At 51.3% G+C, this 23,345-nt stretch overlaps 1 protein-coding gene across 1 annotated transcript in view; it reads left to right on the top strand.

The window, feature by feature from the left end:
* DUOX2 (dual oxidase 2) overlaps window positions 1-23,345 on the top strand; it is a 43,586-nt gene that overhangs the window by 3,176 nt on the left and 17,065 nt on the right. Inside the window, exons 2-16 of the mRNA XM_034784607.1 lie at window positions 2,126-2,236; window positions 3,055-3,138; window positions 4,588-4,752; window positions 6,649-6,836; window positions 10,477-10,678; window positions 13,344-13,510; window positions 13,641-13,701; window positions 13,953-14,049; window positions 14,589-14,682; window positions 17,119-17,221; window positions 17,645-17,805; window positions 19,370-19,545; window positions 20,007-20,125; window positions 22,061-22,198; window positions 23,212-23,325. Of these exons, the coding sequence (XP_034640498.1) occupies window positions 2,167-2,236; window positions 3,055-3,138; window positions 4,588-4,752; window positions 6,649-6,836; window positions 10,477-10,678; window positions 13,344-13,510; window positions 13,641-13,701; window positions 13,953-14,049; window positions 14,589-14,682; window positions 17,119-17,221; window positions 17,645-17,805; window positions 19,370-19,545; window positions 20,007-20,125; window positions 22,061-22,198; window positions 23,212-23,325 (1,939 nt within the window). The 5' untranslated portion in view covers window positions 2,126-2,166. The remainder of the gene's footprint in view (window positions 1-2,125; window positions 2,237-3,054; window positions 3,139-4,587; window positions 4,753-6,648; window positions 6,837-10,476; window positions 10,679-13,343; window positions 13,511-13,640; window positions 13,702-13,952; window positions 14,050-14,588; window positions 14,683-17,118; window positions 17,222-17,644; window positions 17,806-19,369; window positions 19,546-20,006; window positions 20,126-22,060; window positions 22,199-23,211; window positions 23,326-23,345) is intronic.

Raw genomic sequence — 23,345 nt, 5'->3', positions numbered from 1 at the left:
GAGAATGAAAAACTTAACAAAGGCAAGTTGCTCATTAGTGTCTCTAGTCATCCTTGAGGCATGTGCTCAGCTCATCACATTTATGTACACAGGAGAAGTATGTGAAGTATGTGACCTGAATGGAGAGTGCATTGATTGATACCATGGCAGGAAGAGTACTGTATAAATGCCTTGGTGATAGAGACTAGAGTCTCTCTCTCTCTTTGCAGAAATATATGACTGGACACTCCATCTGTTGGCCATCTTCTAATAATTTTCCTTGCATAATATTCTCTCTTTCTCTGATGTTTATTTTCTATTTCTTTAAACTGGGCCAGGAGTGGAAATTTCCTGTTAATTTCATACCAGCCCAGATCCTATTACAGTCTGGATCTGTGGTTTTCTGCTTGTGAGAAGTAGCCATTTGTGAGTGTCTCTTTCTACTAGTGTTATGGATAATTCCATAGTAAGGATTCACTGTGCTAGTTGTATTGGAGCTATCTGAGTTAATGTTACACCCAGCTGGCAATTTTTGTAAATTTGGTTGTAACTCTTTCCTCTAGAAACTACTCTGTCAGCTGATAAATACATACCCATATGCATACATAGCCTACTGCTTGCAACTGAAGAGATGTCGCCATTCTGTGCTTTTCAAGCTAGAGGAATCTTTCAGTAGTAGTTCAATCTTAAATCCATGTGTCAAAAAGATGTAACTTTCTTTAAAAAGCTAATGAAGTGTTTGCTTGTAACAACACTTGATGACGTATGGATTTGAGATCATCTGAGAGGAGATTTATACAGTATTATTTCTCATAAGCAAAGGAAAATTTGTTTACAGTGTATCAAACCACCTGTAATGGCATCATGTATTCAAAGGGCAACAAAAATAATGGGCTTTAGATTGTGTATCTTCTCTTGCACACAAACTGAGGGCCTGGAGATGGTATCTGGTTAGGTGGGCACAAATGCTAGCATTTAGATCTTAAACTACTGCATTGGAGTTAGAGGTGCACATGCTATAATTTGTACCTTCTGCTAATAATAGGAGAAACGTTCCAGCTATCATTAACTGCAGATGCAAAACTGAACCTATAAGATTATGGTCCAGGTTGAGGGGTTTCTAAAAATCAGGTACAATACATGCATTCTATTAGCCTCTATGTAAAACACACGATACACCTGGAGTGTCACTTAGGCCTGGAATGTGGGAAAAGACGATTGTGTAATCTTTGTCAGAAGCTATGTCCAGAAAATGGTTTATCCAAACAATGTGACTTCTTGCCGAGGCAGTGCATTGAGGGGGTCCTTCCACAGAGCAGGTGAAAATAGCTTTGGAAGCAGACCCACCCTACTGCTATTTGCTGGAAGTGCTCAGCAAATATGTGAGCTCTGCCACCTCTTTCCCCTGCTGTGCAGACCTGCTATTCAGAAATGTGCCTTATGGACAGGAACACTATAAAAATACATAGGCAAGATGCCTTTGCAGACTGCTGGTCTTCACCCTTAAGATTTCTGCCTCAGAAGCAGAACAAGTGTCAAGCTGGTTGGATGATTTCAAGTATTGACTCCAATCTAGCATGTTAGGGGAGCCACCTAAGCTAGCCAATGGGAGCTGCCAGCGAGAAGAGTGCATACTAAGTCCCGCCCCTGTCTCAGAGATAGGTACCTAAGCCTAGGCTGCAGGGAGGCATCCATCCCTCCTAGAGATCCACGGTTGGGAAGCCTTTGGAGTTAAGCACCCAAGGCATATTATATGAGGAGGAGCATCTCTCTGATAACTTTTAGCCTAGGGGGTCAGTCACCCACCTGGGATGTGGGAGACCCCCCAGTTCATGTCCCGCCTCTTCCTGATAGGGAGAAGGGATTTGAACAGGCATCTCCCAGCCGAGTGCCCTAACCACTAGATACTGGGATATTCTGACATGGGGCTGCCTCAGTCTCTCCGTTCCCCTGTGGATAAATAATTCAAACTTTATTGGAGCCGGGGGACTGAATCCTATGTCTCCCACATCCTGTGTGCGTACTCTAACCAGCAAGCTACAGTGTCATTCTTTGGCCCCCTGCACTCAGTGAGACACCAAGGCTTCCTGAGGTTTAGAAATTCTTCGTGGGGCTCCAATCCACCTGCTTTCCTCTCTGTTTTCAGAGGCATCAGTGGGAGGGTCTCCCAGGAAAAGTACAACCGTTATGGCCAGGACTAAGACTTGGATCCTGGTCTTGGTTGGGTGGCTCCTCTCCGGGACGTGGGGTGCAGTGGGTAAGTACCATTATTACCTTGCTTCCACCCCCCACCCCCACATCCGTGGTTACTGACATATTGGAATGCCCCACGTTTTCTCGCTTCTGTTTGGGCTTCTTTGATTAGAAGGAATCTACCGCCCAAGGCCACATCTCTTGGGGGAGGAGGAGAGGTGCTGAGATAAGGGTGTGTCCTGGCATGTGACTGTGGGGTGGATGCCCTGGCTCCGTTGTGTGCTGTGACTAGTACTGTGTGGGCATGCCTGCTCAGTGACTGTCACTGGCATACTGGTGTGTCCCATGCAGCGAGTGGGACATGTTGGTATGGTCCCTGGGCTTTGTTTGGTCAGTAATATTGTTTTGCTGTTCAGTTCACTCGCAGCCCTGGGGATTGGCTGGGAGGCAGTCCAGCCCCTCACTCTGAGGTAAAAGTCCCGTGACACAGAAATCCAGTGTTAGTCTCTAAGGTGCCACAAGTACTCCTGTTCTTTTTGCAGATACAGACTAACACGGCTGCTACTCTGAAAAGTGTTCCTTGTGTAGCAGAGGGAGTTGTCTTGCCCTACTGGGAAGCATGTTTTCCTTGCTGGTAGTGTGAGGTGCTGCCTTAGTGACCCTTCGGCAGGCTGGGCTACCAGCACACCGATCCAGGGCCCCTCTCAATGTTTTGTTTAAAATCTCAGGAGACGCTGGTGTCAGTTTGCTCCAGCTGTGACTGTACAAACCAAACCTGCATCCTGTTCCCTGGGTTCAGTCCCCATCTCCCCTATAACAGCTGCCACTCATGCTTCATGCCATCCCAGCTCAATATGGCCCTGAGGTCTGGTGTCTTCACAGGCGCTCAAGAGAACGTTCACTGGGAAGTCCAGCGCTATGACGGCTGGTACAACAACCTCCTGTACCACAACCGCGGCTCTGCAGGTGAGTGTGGGAGCGCGGGAGGCCAGAACTGTTGATTTGAAACTGGGGCCTGATGGGGACTAGGAGGCTAAAGTTCACTCCAGACCTGCCTGAGCTGAAGATGGTGGCTTGGAGCAGCCAGAGGAGGTGGCATAGGAGATTTGCCTACCATTGGTTGCTCCTGGGTATTGCTCAGGGCTCTTGTTGGATTCCCAGGTCTTTTGAGGTGATTGTAATACAGCAGCATATGGCTTCTGCCACCTTCACTTGGCTGAGAGGTTGCAACTTTCACATTTAGATGCTACTGTCATCCATACCTTGGTCACCTCCAGGGCAGGCAGCCCCCACTCCACTGGCCAGGGCCAAAGCCTCCCGAGTCTTTCCATTGATTTCAGTGGGCTTTGATGAGGTCCTCAACAGGGCTGCGCTTTCAGGGAGGATTTTCAAAAGCATCTAAGAGAGTTAGGCACCCTGCTTCCACTGACTTTCAGTAGGTGATAGGCACCAAACTCCCTTAGGTACCCAGCTTCCGCTGACTTTCAGTGGGTGATAGGCACCAAACTCCCTTAGGTACCCGGCTTCCACTGACTTTCAGTGGGTGATAGGCACCAAACTCCCTTAGGTACCCGGCTTCCACTGACTTTCAGTGGGTGATAGGCACCAAATTCCCTTAGGTACCCAGCTTCCACTGACTTTCAGTAGGTGTTGGCACCAAACTCTCTTATGCATGTGGCTTCTTTTGACTTTCAAAGGGTGGTGGCACCAAACTCCCTTAGGTGCTTTTAAAACCTCCCACCTACGATCCCTCCAGAAACTCAAGCTTGTGTAGCTTGCGGCACGTTGTTTATTTTGGCCCGTCTCCACTGGCGAGGGCTTGCTGCTGGCATTGATCAGGAGAGCTGCACCAACAAACGAGTGCTTTTGCCAGGATAGTTTCTACCATTTCCCCAAACGAAATAATCTCTCCCAGAAAAAGGGCTTTTATGCAGGTTAGCTGCATCTGCAAGTGGGCTTTGGCTTTTGCCAGTTACGGGGGTTTTCATGCTCCTGGCTGACGTGAATCTGCTGGAATTAAATGTTTGTTCTCCTCTGACGCATCTGGCGTTGCCTGGTATCGGGGTGCCAGGTTAGATGGTCTGTGCTGCTGGTAGTTGACCCTTGTAAAAAACATCCCTTGTGCCCCGATGGAATGAGGAGATGCTGTGTGGATCTGATTGCGCAGAGAAGGAATGTGTCTAGTTGGATGTTTAGCACACTGCAGCCCTGACTGTCCTTTACAAAGACACTAGGTTTTCTGGAAGGCAGGTTCCCAAACACTCCATCTATCTCATTCTCTCCCCCCAGCCCAGATTTCCCAGCCCTCTGGGCAGCCCCAAGGGCCCCCTTTCCCCTATATGCTGCCCACAACCTTGGGATCCCATCTGTCCTGGGGATACTGGACACAGTGACATGCTGATGTTGTACCACCAGGTTCCAAGTTGCTGCGTCTCCTGCCAGCTAACTATGCCGATGGCGTGTATGAGCCCCTGCAGGAACCGCATGTGCCCAATGCTCGCAGGCTCAGCAACGTGGCCGCACGGGGGCCCTCCGGGCTGGCCTCCAGCAGGAACAGAACCGTGCTGGGAGTCTTCTTTGGTAAGAGATGGCTGGCAGGGCACTAGGTACAGCCCTTGGGCTATTTCTTTACTCCCATCTTTGTGACCCCTCTTGTTTTTTCCCCTACAAAGCCAGATTCAAATCTATAACTTCCAAACCAAGACATCAGACCTTGCTGAGCCCTGGGGGTTAGGAACGGCCTGCAGGGGGCATGTCCCTCATCCATCTCAGAGGACATTCCTGTCGATGGGGACATGATCCGGGCTCCTCTCACACTGGGGCCTGTGGCCATGCTCTGTGCACTGGTGACTTCCTCCATTTGTCTGAGTCATGTTTGGAGAGTGTAATCCCCTGGGTATGTTCCCACAGGTTGAGCAAACAGGCTGCAGGTTTCCCAGAAGTCAAGGGCCCATCTCAGTGGAGGAGAAAGAGCAAGAGGAAATGGGGTTCAGTTATTATTTCCTTTAGTCTCACTGATTCAAGAGGCAAAGCAAACACAAGCTCACCTGGGGCAGTCCCTCTAGCCTGGGGCAGTCCCTCTAGCCTGGGGCAATCAGCAGTGTCCCTGTTGTCTGCAAGAGGCATGAAGCAATATCCATTCCTGTCACACGCAGAACTTCACCTATTCATTAGCCATGTCGCTGAGCATTTGTTCGATTGTCTGGGGAGTGGATCCCAGCAGGAGCCTGTCCCAGCAGTGCTCAGCGCTGGCTGCTAGCAGAGACTTTGGCCAGGATTCTGTGCTCTGTTCATTTTTATCTCAGAGATTTCAATAGTAAAGAGGACCAGCCTGACCCTCTCCTCTGATCACAGGCCAGAGAACCCATCCAGAGAGTACTACATCCAGCCCATCTCTCCAGCTGAGCTAGAGGCTCTCTGAAGTGGGCAGGCGAGTTGTTATCCTGGCAAGATGCAATCCCCAGGTTGAGAGCAGCTATGCAGTACGCAGGAGTGGGAGAACCCTGGAAGGTTTAGGGGACTGGGTTGGATACGTCCTCAAAATTCCCCCACTTTCCCCGGGCCCTTTGCTCTGTTTTGGGCTAGAGATAGTGATGGTTGGTGCTTGCACAACGCTTCAGAAATTCCCCTCCCGAGCACTGCACAGTCGGCCAGCATTAAAACGGCCTGTGAGATTTCCAGCCCTGACTGCTTCTAGGCAGACTGGACTAGCCCAAAAATGGGTTGTGGTTCACAGGGTTGTGGCACCTCTGCCTCCAGCTCCAACCAACACCAGACAGCTCAAAGGCTCCCGGCAAAGAAGGGTGTGAACCTCCGGCTCAGAACCTGCCTGTAGGACAGACGCTTCCTCAGTCCTTGCTTGCTGTGCATCACTCGGCTTACGGCTGGCAGTCGCCAGGCTTGGCGAACAGATCCCCCCAGTCTCTCAAGGCAGTTCCAGGACATGTGAGGGAGCAAGTCAAGCTGATGAAAGGCAGCACCTACTGGGGATCTCTGAACAGCCACTGGCTCAATCCGATTTAATCCCTGCTGACGATGGGACTCTGTGCGAGCCATGTGTTCGTCTGCCCAGCCCCACAAATGGGTAAAGCCCAGCACTCCTCACAGTACTCTGCCTCATAGCTTCTCCCATCCAGGGATCTCAAAGCACTGTAGAGAGAGGCAAGTATCATCACTCCCGTTTGCAGCTGGGGAACGGAGGAACAGAGATGTCAAGTGACTTCCCCAAGGTCAGCCAGCAAGCCAGTGGAAAGTCAAAGAAAGAATGTGGGTCATTGTCCAACATGGTCATCTGTGTGCAGCCCCCCCATCCGCATCTCACCTGACCCGCTCTGACTGAGCCGGAACAGCAGTCGTTACGCAGGGCCATGGAGAATTTGCCTGAATCTTGTTGAATGCTGTAATTCTTGGGGTGCAATTGACAACCCGCTCCCACCCAGCTGTCCCAGTCAGTGTCTCTGCTTGGGTCTCTTGTAGGTTTCCATGTGCTCTCGGAGATCCTGGCGGTGGAGAATCCCGGCTGTCCTGCTCAATTCATAAACATCCGCATCCCCGCTGGAGACCCCGTGTTTGACCCTGACAATGCTGGAGATGTGGTCCTACCCCTCCAACGCAGCAAGTGGGCTGTGGAGTCGGGACAGAGCCCCAACAACCCCCGAGAACAGGTGAAGTGGCAGCATTTCCTTTTCTGTTTCCTTTTGGGTTGTACTTATTTCTTCCATTGGTTGTTTACAAGAGTATTTCGTAACTGGCTGGGCTGAGGCAGGGCATGTGTCAACAGGTCTCTGGCACAGTGACATAAAGGTGCCTTATGAAATTAAGAGTACAGGAAAGCAATCTAGAGCAGAGAGCAGCAGCACCGTTCTCTCACACACCAGTCACTGTCCCCACCTATTAATGACATTAATGCCCACAGTGACCTGAGAACAGCACAGTTCCCACTGGTAACCAGGCCAGGATGCAAGAGAGGAAACATTGCAATGAAATGGACTAGACAGAAAATGCATTGTTGAAGATATATTGACCAAGATAAGCAGCTTCTGATAGGAACGCTGCACCCCTTTACAAGCATTAGCCAGCTAGGCCTCGCAAGCCGACCTGCAAGGTGGGGAATTGCCGTTTTACAGACAGGAGGCACACTCCCCTAGGTCACAGTACCCCTAGAAGAGAGCTCAGATCTCCTAGCTTCTAGCCACTGGAGTGGACTATCCTTCCTTTCATCATCTAGCTTGTTCTCTGGCCCTTTGAGCTCTTAGCTGGACCCCTGCATCTCCAGCACTCAGTGCATATGGACCTGGGCCAGGAAGAAGAGAGACAGAGAGTCTCCCTTGTAGGATCTGGTTTATTTATACCCCTTGGATCTTTCTGTGTGATGCTTCAGATAGGCCAGGTGCCCTGACCCTCTGTCAGGCTTTCCCAATGAATTAATATCCAATTGTACGTGCTCAGGAGTCTCCCCTCAGTGCAGTATGCAGAGGTCATGCTGCCACTTAAAGGCCTTTTCATTCTTGCTGGTACTTAAGCAGCACTGCTTTGTTTGTGGACTGCAAACTGAATTGCTCTTTCACTAGTTTTAGGCCCTGGATTCCTGGAGGACACATCTGCTAACTTCAGTTTAAGGGGTTCATCCCAGCCCTCTTAGGGACACTGACGAGCTCTCTCCATGTTCTCCCAGTATCACACAGAGTTCCCATGACATAGGAAATAACAGGAACCTAAAATTCCCCACTCACCCCCCAGCAGAGAGCTCCCGGCCTCAAACAGGGCTCCGTTAGATGGGTGGCAGGCGGCATGGGGTACTGACTGCGTTACAGCCCAGTGAAGAAAGGCTGGAGAATAATATCTAATTTTTTTTGTTTGTTTAAAAAAAATCTGTGAAGACAGACAGTCAGCAGTACCTTACCCCATGTACAAAACCACATACAAATGGAGCATCCAGGCTGTTGGTGCAACTAGGCAAAGTCAGCATTCAGGGTCGTTTAACAAAATATTTGTTCTTTACAAAAGAAAGACGAACAATTTCTGCAGATTGTCACAGAACTATCCAATTTATTGGCAAATCAAGTCACAACTTTCTAGGAGGCCAGAGTTGGGGAAAAATGTAGCCACCTCAGGTGATAATCATAGAATATCAGGGCTGGAAGGGACCTCAGATTATCTAGTCCAACCCCCTGCTCAAAGCAGGGCCAATCCCCAGACAGATTTTTGCCCCAGATCCCTAAATGGCCCCCTCAAGGATTGAATTTACAACCCTGGGTTTAGCAGGCCAATCCTCAAACCACTGAGCTATCCCTCTTGCTGCAGGAATTTCTATTGCTTTAGTGACAGGCTTCAGAGTAGCAGCTGTGTTAGTCTGTATCCGCAAAAAGAACAGGAGTACTTGTGGCACCTTAGAGACTAACAAATTTATTTGAGCATAAACTTTCATGGGTTACAGCCCACTTCATTGGATGCATAGACTGGAACATACAGCAAGAAGATATTTATACATACAGAAAACATGAAAAGGTTGAAGTAGCCATACCAACTGTAAGAGGCCAATCAATTGAGATGAGCTATCAATGGTTGGGTCATTACACTAATTTAATCTATTTCCCCATGTTAAGTATCCTCACACCTTCTATGGACCATCTCGATTAGCACTTCAAAAGTTTTTTTTCCTCCTGCTGATGATAGCTCATCTCAATTGATTGGCCTCTTACAGTTGGTATGGCTACTTCCACCTTTTCATGTTTTCTGTATGTATAAATATCTTCTTGCTGTATGTTCCATTCTATGCATCTGATGAAGTGGGCTGTAGCCCATGAAAGCTTATGCTCAAATAAATTTGTTAGTCTCTAAGGTGCCACAAGTACTCTTGTTCTTATCGCTTTAGTCAAAATGCCCAAGGAAAATGTTAGTGATAGGAGCTGAAGTAACTCTGGTGTGTTAGAAATGGGTTATGAGCAGTGTTATTTTAGGACTAATTTGATGAAATGCTTACACACACTTGAGTAACAAGCCTTTCTGTAATTGTGCTCCTATGTTGCATGTGATTGGTAATAAACAAGATATTCTAGGCAGTAAATTCTTTTTATCTTGGTGTAATAAACAATAGAATGTGTATGCTGTGCAAATGGGCAGTCATAGAGATTGCAAAAGGATAAATACATTGTGGTACCCGAGTCTTGCTACTATGAAAAAACATCATGGGATGGAATGCATTTCCACACAACAGCATGCCTGGCTCAGTGTAACCTGATAGTATTCTGAAGTGTCAGGATATGGGAACATGTGGTACCATCACCATCAATACAACATCCAATAGTAGGCAGAGCTGGCTGAAAAATGAAAACACATTGCACACGTCATTTCATGTCACTGGTTTTCCAAATGGGTTGATTTCATTTTTTTAAAAACCATCCACAGATTTTTTTAAACTGTTTTTGAAAATCAAAATTTCCCGTAATGAAGTTTTTCAGTTTTGAGATTGAAATTTTTTTCAGAACTGAAAATGTGTTATGTGCTGAAAAAAGTCCCACCGTGTACCTAATTTGGCCAGACACCTGATGAACACAAAGGGACAGAGCTCAAAAATGGAAAATCACAATGGAGCCTGATTAGCAGGTCACATTTTTAACTCAGTGTTTCTTAGAAAAATTTCAAATCCTGAAAAGTTTTGAAGACACCAAAATGTTTGCAAGGAAATGTATATTTTCAAAAGAGGCCATTTTTCAATGGAAATGTTTGCCATGTGAAACGCGTGGCCCAGCTGTAGCGGAAAGAGACTTCACAAAGCAGCAGCAGGAGACATGGCTCTAGGGATGGATGAGCAGCAGCCAAACGGAGGGGCTCTGGTTAGAACCACCGTGCTGAGAGCAGGTTTGCTGGGGAGGAGTCCAGGACTTCCTCCTGCCCTGCCTTACTCAGCCTATGATTCAAGAGCTTCTGTTTCAGAATCCAAAGGAAAGCAGGAAATGAAAAATAATTTAAAAGAATGATAACGGAACTTCCTCCAGCCTCTGGGAAGGCCCCTTATCTGGAGGAAGGGTCACGGGGTTGGTAGTTTATCAACATTGGCAGGCCCATCCCTTTCTTGATGATTCTGGTGACTTCTGCTCCAGATTGATAAGAAGGTGGTAAGATTTCTGTTCCTTGTGGAGTACGTGCTGTTCATCTCACCGTGTGTGTAGCGGGCCATCAATAGATACAAGTGCACAGAGGACCTGGGTTTTGGCTAAGCCCTGATCCTTCTCCATCCCCATGCAGAGACCAGGAGGCAGCTGATCATTCTGCTCTGACCCTAGCCCTTGCTTCTCTCCTCAGATAAACATGGTGACAGGCTGGCTTGATGGAAGTGCCATTTATGGCCCTTCTCATTCCTGGAGTGATGCCTTGAGGAGTTTCTCTGGTGGGAAGCTGGCTTCTGAGACTAACAGTAGCTTCCCGAAGCAGACTGATGGGAGAAACTTCATGTGGAAGGCTCTGGACCCGTCTACAGGAAAGGGGGGCTCCCAAGGGATCTATGGTAAGGAAGCCTCATGTCCCAGTTTCCCACCTTTCAGCCTCCCCTGGTGCATTTGCAAGGTTATTTCACACCCTACCCAGGCTGAAGTCTCCAACCCATCCTGGATCAGAATCAGGACGATTGCACAGGCTGCTTGAGAGAAATGCAGAAAAGCGGTTAAAACTGCTGGACTTCCCCCAGCACTGAGTCATCAGTCTCCCACCCGATTCCCCGAGCAAACCCACCACTGGGTGCATCCAAGCAGAGCATCACCTTGGCGCAGGGAGCGAGGGGCTGGGTGGGTAGGCCAGATCCCCCTGCATCTAGAGAACCTGATGCCAAGCACTCACCGTGGAAAGGGCGGCCCACTGGAAATTCCCAGACAAAAAGCTGTTTGTTTCCTGGGTGTGGTGTGTGGTTTGGAACCAAGGTGCATTCAAGCAGCACCATGAAGAGAAATATCTGTTAGCACCTGCCAGGCCCCGGCAGCAAAGTGCTGGCCACTCCCTGCAGCCAGGTGCTGCCCCTACAGACCCAGGCTGTGCTGGTGGGTCACCTAGACTTTAAGGCCAGAAGAAACCCTCATGATCATCTAGTCTGAGCTGCTGCATGTCGCAGGCCACAGAGCCTCAACCACTCCCTCGTGGCCGTACTAGACCCCTAACCTCTGGCTGAGTGACTGAAGTCCTCAAATCACAGTTTAAAGACTCACCTGTGTAATGTTCCTTCCCCAGAAACACCCTGAGTGAGGGAGGCAGTGATCAAAGAAGGCAGAATCTTGGTCAGACTCAGCACCATAAGGTCTGCCAGAGAGTCTGCCTCTCCCTCGCCCTTATGGAGGGATTGCTTCAAGCCCAGGCTGCCCTGCAGCCAGGGCCGGCTCCAGGGTTTTTGCTGCCCCAAGCGGCACAAAAAAAAAAAGCCTTGATCACGATCTGCGGCGGCAATTCAACGGGAGGTCCTTCGCTCCAAGTGGGAGTGAGGGACCGTCCGCCGAATAGCCGCCGAATAGCTGGACGTGACGCCCCTCTCCAGAATGGCCGCCCCAAACATCTGCTTGGCAAGCTGGTGCCTGGAGCCGGCCCTGCCTGCAGCCCATGCAGCCCTGAGAGTTATCGGGTGGTGCGTTGGGGCAGAACCTCCCTGCCAATGAGGGTCAGAACTCTGCCCAAAGCTGCTGAAGCTCCGCCCACTCATTATAGCAAGTGTATTGTGTTGATTCCATCCTGACTAGCCGGATTGGCTCCCTAGAGAGAGGGAACTAGGTCAGGGAGGCCCCTGAGGCGGCCAAGCTCAGGGAGGACGCGCCAGCGAAGGTTCCTGTTGGGATAATGTTGGTCAGGTCACAATAAAGTCAGTTTCCAGCAAGTGGGAAAGTTTTGGAACCACTCTGTGTGAGTGCCCAGCCAGGGAAGGAGGCAGGGACCCAGCCCAAGAGGGAGAGAAATGCCAAATCACGCAAGGGAGGTGACAGGAACCCCTGTGTAAGTTGAAGATGCAATGTGAATTTGAGGTAGCCCTGCGTCAGCTCCCAGCCCAAACTATGCTGATAGAAATCCACTCTTCCCCTCTAATCTGAAATGATCTAAGATGCAGGTAACAAATTTAGTAATAATCCTGCTGTGCTTTTTTAAAAATTCTTTATCTGGCCATCTTTTGCTCTCTGCCACTTTACCTGATGCTAGGAAGAGCTCAGCATCTCCCATGCCAAAGCAGGGGATGTGCTCATGCCATGCCACACTGCGGACAAGAGATGTTTTATGACTGACGAAGTGTATTGCTCGTCCATAAAACTATCAAATAGCTGATGTGCATCTGACAGCTTTGTTTGCTTTGTCTTTTACTTTTTCCATGAGGAAAGATGAAAAACAGTAGGAGAAAGAAATGAGAGAGAAATGTAACCTCTTTTCTTGGCCACACTTTGTGGCAAGGAGTTCCACAGGGTAGCCATGTTCGGTGTTAAAGGGCTTCCTTTATCAGGTTTAAATGTGCTTTTTTTAAATTAATCAACTGCCTCCTTGTTTTTTCTATTTCTCTATTGTGTTCCCTCTTACTCCTCTCCCCTCTGATATATATATAGAGAGAGGACTAGAAAATAGTTACTGACGTCCTACAAGAACAAGGAAGGGCTCTTGTCTTCTCTTCTACCTTTCTTCTGTTCCCCACAGAATGGCCTCTGGCTGGCAGACTTGGACACTGAAAATCCCCTACCCAGTGCCGGTGGCACACAGCCCCCAGAACATCCCCTCTCCAATCTCTTCCCTCCCCATAGCACCAGGGAAGCCGCGTGTGGGAATCTAGCAGCAGGCTTCCTTTCTGTTCCATGGCAGCAACAGTCAGCTCTGTGGTGTATTGAAAACTGTCTTTAAAAAAAAAAAAAGAAGCTACTACTTTAAATTTCAAGGGGTTTCCTGGTTCTGCTTGCGGGGCAGGGGGTCTGGAGGGATATGTGCAATCTTCGGTATGCAGTCTGCAAAGAGCTAGCCTAGAGTAAGGTTTGTGCCTTGCTGCCTTAGAGAGCAGCCTGCTCTGTCTCTCTCTGGATTTAGTTCTTGTGCAGCAGGGTTTTGGATTCTAAGAAATACAGTTGTGTTATGTGGCAATCTACCAGCAAGAGTATTTTATGTTTTCTTCTAACTTCTGTGTGTGTTTGTCCTGCACTTCATGGGCTCCTTGATTGTTGTAGATTTTGGGAATGCCAGAGGGAACGAGAACCTTTTCCTGCAGGCCGAGAGCATCGTCTGGTTCCGCTACCACAATCACTGGGCCTCGAAGCTGGCCCAGGAGAACCCCAGCTGGTCGGACGAGGACGTATTCCAGCATGCGCGCAAGTGGGTCGTTGCTACCTACCAGGTGAGGGAGCCGGGAGCCCCGTGCAGAGGGGCCAGCACGAGGGAGACCCCCTGGAGTGATGATGGCTGGGGCCTCTGCCCCGAGCTCTGTGGGTGTTTGTGCTGACGCCATCTCCTCCTCTCCTCTGTAGAATATTGTGCTGTACGAGTGGCTGCCGACATTCCTACAGAAAACCATCCCATCATACGCAGGTGAGGGGGTGGGAGGCCGGGGTGCAAGAGGCGAGCAGGAGTGCGGGGTGAGGGGCCTACGAGGGCTATGGAGAGCAGTGGGTGGATGGGGGAGCGAGGGGGGGCTGTGGGGAGCAGTGGGTGGATGGGGGGGGGGGGGGCCTGGGGGGGGGGCTGTGGGGAGCAGTGGGTGGATGGGGAGCGAGGGGCCCTGAGGGGGCTCTTCACTCCCCCGCCAGGAGGTGCAGCCCAGCAGCTGATCTTTGTTGCAGGTTACAAGCAGCATGTGGATCCCAGCATCTCCACCGAGTTCCTGGCTGCCATGGGGCACTCCCTGGCGACCATGGTGCCCCCTGGAGTCTACAGGAGGTAGGGAGAGTTGTGTGGCAGGTGGGGGTGCCCATCAGGTGGGGCAGCAGTGCCAGGCAGGTGAGGCGGAGGCAGCAGTTGCATCAGGCCCGTTGGTGGCCGTGCCACGCAGGTCCGACTGCAGCAGGGAGAGCTGCTCTCCGCTCCTGGAGGGCGGCTGATCCACCCCAAACCCTGAAAGACACAAGCCTCCAAAGCATCACCCAGCTCAGTGCTTTCCTGCCAGCTCCTAGCAGCAGGGCTGGCACCGCCGCCCTAGCAAGCGTTCCCTTCAGAGCCTGGGGCCACGCAGGCTCCCTGCCCTGCTGCCTCTCCCTGCCAGCAGAGAAGTGTAGCACCGGTCATGCCATGCGAAGGCCGGGGCGGCTGGAGCTCCCACCCAGCTGTGTATGTAGCAGTAAGGATACAAAGGTGCTGTCTACGCTCAGGACTGTTTTCTGGGGGCTCAGACTCTAGCAAGCTGCAGAAAAGCCCCTCCAAGCCCCACCATTATCCCCGCCCAGAGGGGCTGCAGGCCTCACCCTTCTCCTCTGTTTCAGAAACAACAGCTGCAGTTTCCAGGAAGTGCTCAACCAAGAGAAGAATAGCAAGTGGCCGGCCTTCCGGCTCTGCAACAGCTACTGGTGCAGAGAGGTACAGGGGGCCTGGGAAGGGCAGCGTCTCACCCGAGCCTTGGCCAAGGACAGGGACTGCCTGCATCACGGGCCAAGTCTTGTCCCTTCTGTGCAGCCTGGCACGGCCCCAGAAGCAGGAGGGCAGGATTTAGGGAGCTGCTCCATGCTTCTGCACAGCAGGTTCTAGAAGTTCCAGGAGCCCCGCCCCGAAACTCTGCCGCACTGGCAGCAAAGACCCAGCATTCAGGCTAATCCTCCCCCCAGGCCAGTCGCTGTCCGCCAGTCGAGGGGCTCTGGGAGCTGCTGTTTAAAACACTCCCCCTCCCCCCACCCCGTCCCTTTATTTACCTTCCTGAGAGCGTGGAATGCAAAGCCCTGGCCCAGCCGCTCAAAGGGAGCAGGCAGGGAAGAGGAATCCCCAGGGCTCTCAGACTTTATTGATGCAGGCCGGCTCCTGGCACAGCCACGCGGCATTCCCAGGGCCCCCAGACTTGCAGAGTTGGCCGCAGTCCCAGCGAATGGGCTGGATTCAGGTCTCTGGTTCTGAGTGCGCCTGCAATAGACAATAGCAGAGTACTCAAGGGTTAGGAGGGCAGGGTCTTGGTGCAGTATGGTGGTGGGCTCCTTCGGCCTGCCATGTAGCAGAGTTTGCGTTGACAGGTTGTGAGGAGTGAGGGTTACCGGCCATCCTGGGGATCAGAGCCTTGCTGGTCATCAGGGGGCCGAATGGACCGTTCCGGTGATGGCAAGGCCCTTGCCAACCGCATCCCATCACCAGAATGGCCTGGTGGGAATTCCACTGCACAGAGTGTCAGGCGGGAAGGAGCCAGCAGGGAGCACTCAGGGAGCCGGCAGGGAGCTGCCCCGCTGGGGCCACCCCACCCACCTGTCCCGCGCTTGACTAATGCAGTCACTGCCCCGTCCTAGCACTTCACTGCAAATGGCCACGCGAGGCACTGCAGCTCTGAGGAGATAAAGAGGGAGTTACCCCGTGGGCAGCGCCCCCCTGAGCAGAACGGGGTCTATATCCATCCAGAAAGTCCATTCGGTCAAAGTTTCTTTCCACCCCAAATAGCGAGGAAAGTTGGGATATTGCACTTGATGCCGCCCAAAGAAATTCAAACGTTTTTCCATTTGGAACGGTTGGGACTTTTCATTCTGAGCCAGCTCGATATTAAACTGCATCTGCCCACGCGGTGCCTCATGGGAGCTGGATTCATGTGCCTCTCATCCTCATTCTGCCCATGCGCTGGGCTCTCTCGTCACATTCTGCCTCCCGGCACGTGACTCCCATGATGCACCATATAGTTGGGTCAGAGGCGGGGTCATAGGGGAGAGCCAGGGCATGAGGCGCCTTCGGCAGATGCAGTTTCACGTTGAACAGACTTGAAACGAAATGCGTCCGTGCGGTTGAATGCACCAAATGTTCTCATTTGGGTCGAACCAACTGCAGACGAGAGATTTTGTTGAGATTTTCCCTAGAAAAGGTTGGTACGTTTTGGGTCAATGACAATTTTGCCGCAGAAAAAGCTCCTTCTTGTTCTCTGCTGCTGCTTCTGTTCCTCCATCCCGATCCCTGGGGAGGCAGCTTCTGCAGACAGGAGACTCAGAAAGGGCCAAGATAATGGATCTGTCCTATGGGAACCAGATCTGGAGATGGTTACGCACAGGTGTATGGCAGCCGCACGGTGATGTGCTGCCCAGGCTCACAGGGAGACCAGGCACCTGTGGGAACAGACAAGGCACAGGGTGCTACACCCTCAAGGGACCTTCTGCCTTCCATTGGCTGCTGATTTTCACCTGCTGTAACATTTTCACAAATAATGGCAAAAAAAAATCATGTTTTTGGTACTAATTGTAAAAATGTCCCTGAAACAAAACCCAACAGTTCTGCCGACCAGTGAAAACGGCAGTGCATGAGCTGGATAACTGGCTTAAGGAGCCTCAGGAGCCAGCCTTTTCCTGCCCTGGGCATTAACTGAACAATTCTCATTTAAGTCTAAGGCCAGATCTTCAGCTGATGTAGATCAGTAGTGACTTCCATCAGCTGAGGATCTAGGTTGATGCCTGCAGGACTGTGAAGGTCTGGAAGAAGCTGACATATTCCAGTTAGAGATCGGGCCCATGTTTCTCAGTGAGAGCGATCAACCTTTGGCACAAGCTATCAAGGGAACAGGTGGAGTTTCTGTCTTGGGATGCCTTCACATCCAGCCTGGATGCCTTTCTGGGAGACGTGCTTTAGTCAAACACAAGGGAGTGACTCAATAAAGGGGTAGCTGGGTAAAAGTCACTTGCCTGTGCTATGCAGGAAGTCAGACTAGAAAATCTAATGGTCCCTTCTGGCCTTAAACTCTATGAATCAAGGTTCCTTTGGGTGCTGGGTCAGGTGGGTGCGAACATCATGGGTCTCTCACAGGTTTGCACCATAATGACAGAGAATCTTTCTTTCATTTAGAACCCCAATCTCCAGACGGCGGAGGACGTGGACGACCTGCTGCTGGGGATGAGCTCCCAGATCGCAGAGCTGGAGGACCACGTGGTGGTGGAGGATCTCAGAGGTTGAGACGCTTTCTTGTTGCAGTTGTGCAGTTCGGCTGAACGTCTGTCTCTTTCGGCTGTTTGAGGGAGTCTCATTGTCCCCCTTTTACACCTGGGGCAGAGAGGCACAGGGAGGGGACATGGCTTGGCAGAGAGTTGGTGGCAGAGTCAGGAATGGAACCCAGGAGTCCTGACACTCTCCTGCGCTATCCGCAGCTATGGCTGTGCCCAACTGCTCTCTTTCCTGTAGCCCTTCCTAGCTAGTGCTGGGCAGGGATCTTCATTTTAAGATGAGTCCATGAGGGAAGGGGACTTGGTGAGGGGAGAGGCCAGCATGCAGCATTATCCTCTCAGGGCCCCCGCTGTCCTGCGAGGGGAAGGGGGATTGTTGGAGATTGATTTTGCGTTACCGTGTCTTTAGCTCCTCTCTTTGTTCTCCCCAGATTACTGGTATGGACCCCTGAAGTACTCTCGCACCGACTATGTGGCAAGCTACATCCAGCGGGGGCGAGACCTCGGCTTGTCCACCTATACCAAGGCCAGGGAGCTCTTTGACTTAAAGCCTGCCGCAAACTGGTCACTTTTCGCCCACGTGAACAAAGAGGTCAGAAGCACGGAGATGTCATTTAACCTCAGCAGCTTATGTTAGCCTCAGACATCCACTGCTGGGGCCTCATCTGCATGCAAAAGTCGTACGGCTTTAACTGTCCTGGTGCAGTCAAGGCGCCACGACACCCTAGTGTGGACAGTTACCCTGGTCTAAAGGCGTTTCTGTTGGGATAGTTATTCACAAAGGGAAGGGGAGCGAGCCACAGCCCTCACCGATGTAGCTACACTAGCTCAAATGCGGTGTGTAAATCAGGCCTCAGTCTGGGTTTAAAACTGGCTAGAGAGAGATCACCACATGAGGGGCTGGGTTCCTTGCTGCTGCCCTCAGAGCAGCACTGGGGCCTCAGGCGTTGGTGGCTGGTGCAGTTGGCTGCCCTGCCCTGCGCTGGTGGCGAACTCTGTGCTGAGTTCGGTGCCTGGCGGCTGCCTACCCTCCCACATAGCTGTGTGTGCTCTACTCTTCCCTGGAGCTGCAGCTGCTCCTGGGTTGAGGATTGGAGCAGCCCGGGGGTTAGAGCAGTCACAGCTGTGAGCAAGGCTGATACAACTGAATCATCTGCCTACATCCGTGCAGTGCTTAGCCCCTTCCCCTCCCACTGACTTGCCATCTCTGGTCAGATCAGACCCTTAGCCTACGTCCACACCATAGTTAGAGGTAGTCTAGCTAGCGCAGCTACAGACAGCAGTGAAGACATGACGGCTTTATTGCAGGCCAGCAACACATGTTCATATCCAGGGTCCCTGGTGGACTTGTACAGCCTGCACTACAGCCCATGCCGCTGTGGTTTCACTGAGTTTTTAGCCTGCTAGTGAGATTAAAGCTAGTGTGGGTACATCTGCCTGACGGCAGTGTGGACGTAGGCTTCGAGTGGTCAGTAGGAAGGGCAGAGAGTACTGGCCAGGTTCTCCCCAGTCCTCCTACCTAGCTACAAGTATCATCAGCCCCTGCACCCAGCTGCTGCAACGTCTCTCTGCCAGTGGCGAGATGCATGCTGGGAGATCCTTAATCTGATGGCAAATAATCAGGCCCCAGCTCCAGCGAAGATGGTACAGGAGGGTTGGAGTCTACACGGTTTGGGGGAAAGGAGGCCACAGAGGACCTCGGTGAGGAGCTACGGTGGAGGTGCCAGGCATGGATCACAGACCATTGGGAGTCAAGCACAATGGGAAGCACAGTGATACTCCTGCCAATGACAGAGCAGCTAGGCTTTCCTGTGCTCTCATTGGCAGAGACCTGAGGGTACTCTGGAGCAGCGAGCCGGGGCTCTCGGCACCTGCCCCTCCCATACCAGACAAGTCTTGAAATCTCTGGGAGGGGCAGAGGGGATCTATTGACCTTGGTCAGACCTTCCTTCCTTCCGTTTCAGTGGGAAGGCTGTGGCACCTGTACAGGGTAATACACACAGCTGGCAATGTCACCATCCCACACCAGCTGGCTTTGCCATAAGACCCCAAAGGGCTAATGAAACTTCTCAAGGCTTTTTGATACACTCACCCCACAGTGCATGGGGGCACTGGGTGTAATCAGCCCTTCCTAACCCGCGGGGCTTGTTCTCCAGGTCCTTGGGAATGTATCTGCCCTATACGACAATGACATCTCCAAGCTGGAACTCCTGCCGGGGGGCATGCTGGAGAGCAACGGAGACCCTGGAGACCTCTTCAGCGCCATCATCTTGGATCAGTTTACACGCCTGCGTGACGGGGACAGGTTTTGGTTCGAAAACACTAAGAACAGGTAAGTGTCTCTTCCGGCAGCAAGCGCCATGGGTGGTCTCTGCATTGGCTGTTGTTCCTCCAGAGCACCTCCAGGATGGTGTTGTGCAATTTAACATTCTGTAATGCACTGTAACTGGCCTGAGACTGGGGTCTGGAGCCCTACACAGTGGGAACCAATGGTGAAGCCCCAGAAGCACTTCAGGCCAATGGAGAACGAGCTCAGACTTTCATGTGGCTGAAGAAAGCCGTCCCAGCAGCGCCCTGGCAACCCATCGACGAGCTGCTGTGGAGCCTTGGTCTTCAATCCTCTTCCCCAGTTCCTGAGATGATGTGGGGTGGGTGTCAGAGTCTGTGCTATACAATCCTGGCACTCTCCTGGGGCTGATCTGGGGAGGGCGTGGGCTGGGGAGGTCACACACACTCCTGATGTGGGCGGGGTTCTCTGATGCCTACACTGGATTCCATTTTCTCTTTCCGCAGGTTATTCACAGATGATGAAATTAAAGAGATTCAAAAGACCACATTCCGTGATGTCCTTGTTAATGTCACCTATGCGGAGCCGAGAGACTTCCCGATGCAGGTGTTTAACTGGAGTGCTAGTGAGTGTTTCCTTTCTGTGTTGCTGAGGCAATGACCCCGGGGAGCCAGGCTGCTATGTCCCTTCACCTTTCCCCATTTTCAGTCTTGGGCTTTACAGCCAGGTTGTACACAGCACTCTGCCCACCAGCTCAGAGGCTCTCCACTCAGGCATCGTCCAGGTGACACTCCCTGCATGGCTGTTCTCTAATGAACCCCACTGCACATCTGTACTGCGTGTCCATTAGCAGTTGGATTGGGCAGCACAAACGGGGCACTGGAATTGAATGAAAAGCTAAGGAGCTGGCCTGAATTGCCATGGTTTCTAATAGAACAGTGCTGCTGAGAAGGTTTGGAGGCCAAGACTGATGGAACCCCCTTGCAATAAGCAAAGCCAACTCTGTTCACGTGGGAATGGCCCAGAACTCACGCCCTGGCATGGCCATGAGTTGGGTCTGAGGTGGTAAAGCATTCTGGGTACTGGCAAAGTGAAGCACACAGCTGGCCAGCAGGAGCTCCAGAGGTCCCAGGCCAGCACCTATGGCTAACCCAGCATCCGTCGCTTTTCCTCACTTTCCGTGTCATGCGCTCGTCCCCTGTTACTGGCCTTGGCCTGAAGAAAGTAGGGCATGGTTTGTTTGTGAGTTGTGGCCAGTAACATCAGTGGCCATTTCGCTGCTGTGTTTTTGCCCCACCCTGCCCCATAAAGTTATCCATTTACCGTGCAAACATTTTTATTGCATTCTTCCAATCCCATTGGAAGAGATTTATTGATTTCTGTTTAAAACACAAAAATCCTGCCAACTTGTAATTGCACCAAGAGTGATTTCCAGAATTGCAACACGATCCTGCCGTGCGGCACTAAAGTCTGGCTGAGCACCTGGTCCATAGTGCCAGTAACTCATAAGACATGGTAATTCGCTTACTGCCCATTCCCAGGTCTTGTGGGAGAGCGGGCGCGGCAGAACACTATTGTACAAATGACTTCTCAAGGAATCCAGAGCAAGCCAATTCGGTTAAATCACTGGTTCTCAAACTTTTTTTTTGTGGACCACTTGAAAATTGCTGAGGGTCTCGGCGGACCACTTAGTGATCTTTCCAAATGTTGTTTCTACTGTTAGCTAACTATTGTAAAGTGCTTTGGATAAAAGCGCTGTATAAAAAAACATTAATAATAATTAACGTTTTTTGTTCTACAAATAAAAGCGCACAACTCATATTTTAATATCAGTAGTCTTACCTTTCTAATGCGATGGATGTGCCCTCTGTCTACCACTGCAGCAGCCCCTGAACTGGGGCTGGGAAGGACTGGGGTCTCTCCCCCACCACAGCAGCCACAGAGCTGAGGCTGGGAAGGCCATCTCTCCCCGGAAGCCGCAGCCCTGGAGCTGGGGAAAGGCACCTCTTTCTCTGGCCATCACAGTCCTGCATGTCCCAAATTCCCCCCACCCCACTGCCCCCACCCAGCTATCCCCTTTTCCCCCCAAGGCCACCACCTCACCTTACATGTGCATCTTCTTCAGGGTCCAGGCACCTAATTAGTAGAGCCACACCTGCGCAGCTCCACTAATTAGGTGAGTGGCCCTTCATTCTCTCGTGTGCGGCCACCCAGGCGCACACCTTAGAGGGAATTATCCATGAACCACCTGAATGGAGCTCGCGGACCACTGGTGATCCACGGACCACAGTTTGAGAACCACTGGGTTAAACGGGTGCAGCAGCCAGGGGACTGGAACCCATGTAACTGACAACAAGGATCTGGCCTCTAAAACTCTGAGTTGGAGTTAAATGTAGGGCCCAGAGCTTTTCCCCAAGACCTCCCAAGCTTTAGGGGAACCCTTCCGAACTCCAGAGAAGCCCTCTCATCATCCCATAGTGAGTGTGCTCCTAGAGAGGCAAAGCAAGCGTGAGCTGGGTTGGCATCATGGCATTCAGACTATTTTCTCTCTGCCTACCAGAGGATCCATGTCCTCAGCCCCAGCAGTTGACTGTGGAAAAGCTGGCAAACTGCACACCCATGACAGTGCTGGACTATTTCAAAGGCAGCGGAGCTGGATTCGGGCTTATCCTCGTCGCCCTCTGCTGTTTTCCTTTAGGTTTGCACTTGTCTTCACTTCCTTTGTTTATTTACTTCTTGCTTAAATGCGGTTGTTGTGCCAAATCCCCCTGGGCCTGGGGGCTGAGCACCAGTGTCGCCGTCTGGCATCAGCAGGAGTTGCATGCACTCGGCCACCCTTGGGAATTGGCCCACTGCAGCTCCGTGCTGTCCCCTGCTCTGAAAAGGCCCAGTCCTGGCTAGAGTGGAGTACCTCCGAGAGATGTTGAGTACTTTCAGCTCCCATCACAGTCACTGGGGAAGGAGGATGCTCGGCAGCTTGCAGGATGATAGTTCCTGCTGCACTTGACTGAGAGTCACTTCACTGCACCAAGGTCCCCTGTGACACTGGGGCCATGTGTAATGGGGAAATGTACCTTAGATGGTGGCTGGGTGGCATTTAGGGGTCTGTGCTTGATTGGTGGTCAGATTAGACAATCTGATGATTCTGTCTTGATGAAGGTAGGACAAGAAGCAATGGGCATAGTCTGCAGCAGGACAGATTTTTGTTCGATGTTAGGAAAAAACTTTCTAGTTCTAGAGGTAGTTAAGCTCTGGAATAGGTTACAAGGGAGGTTGTGGAATCGGTGTCCTTGGAGGTTTTTAAGAATAGATTGGACACACAGCTGTTAGGGCTGGTCTAGGTTTACTTGGTCCTGCAGGGGGTTGGACCAAATGACCTCTCAAGGTCACTTCTAGCCCAACACATCTATGGTTGTGTGACTCTCTGGTCCCAGCAGCAGCAGGAACCTTTGGTGGGACATTAGCGATACCAGAGATAGAGGCAGAGACACAAATGTGACTGGAACCCTTGATTAAATAAAGTCATTTGCGGTTGAAACATGGCGTAGTGGGGGAGGGGAACAATCCCACATTCCCTCCACGCCCCAGTGGTAGATGGGAATCGTTGTAAGCCCTCGTGGGTGACCACGAGGGCTGAACTGCCAGGAGGTGGGTGGTCCTGTGTCGCTCTGTTACCTCATTTCTCCCTTTCCTGCTCATTTGCTCCCCCAGTAAGTTTATTCGTTGCCTGGATCGTCGCTACTTTCCGCAAGCGCGATTTCAAGAAGCTGCAGAGAAAAGCAAACCCCAGCATGAGGAAAGAGGTTTCGGGCGAGGGAGTGCAGGGTAAGGCGGGGACCTTCGGC

The sequence above is a fragment of the Trachemys scripta genome, chromosome 10, assembly GCF_013100865.1.
Source record: "Trachemys scripta elegans isolate TJP31775 chromosome 10, CAS_Tse_1.0, whole genome shotgun sequence".
In the NCBI taxonomy this organism is placed as follows: Eukaryota; Metazoa; Chordata; order Testudines; family Emydidae; genus Trachemys; species Trachemys scripta.
This window is presented reverse-complemented; position numbering and strand designations above follow the sequence as displayed.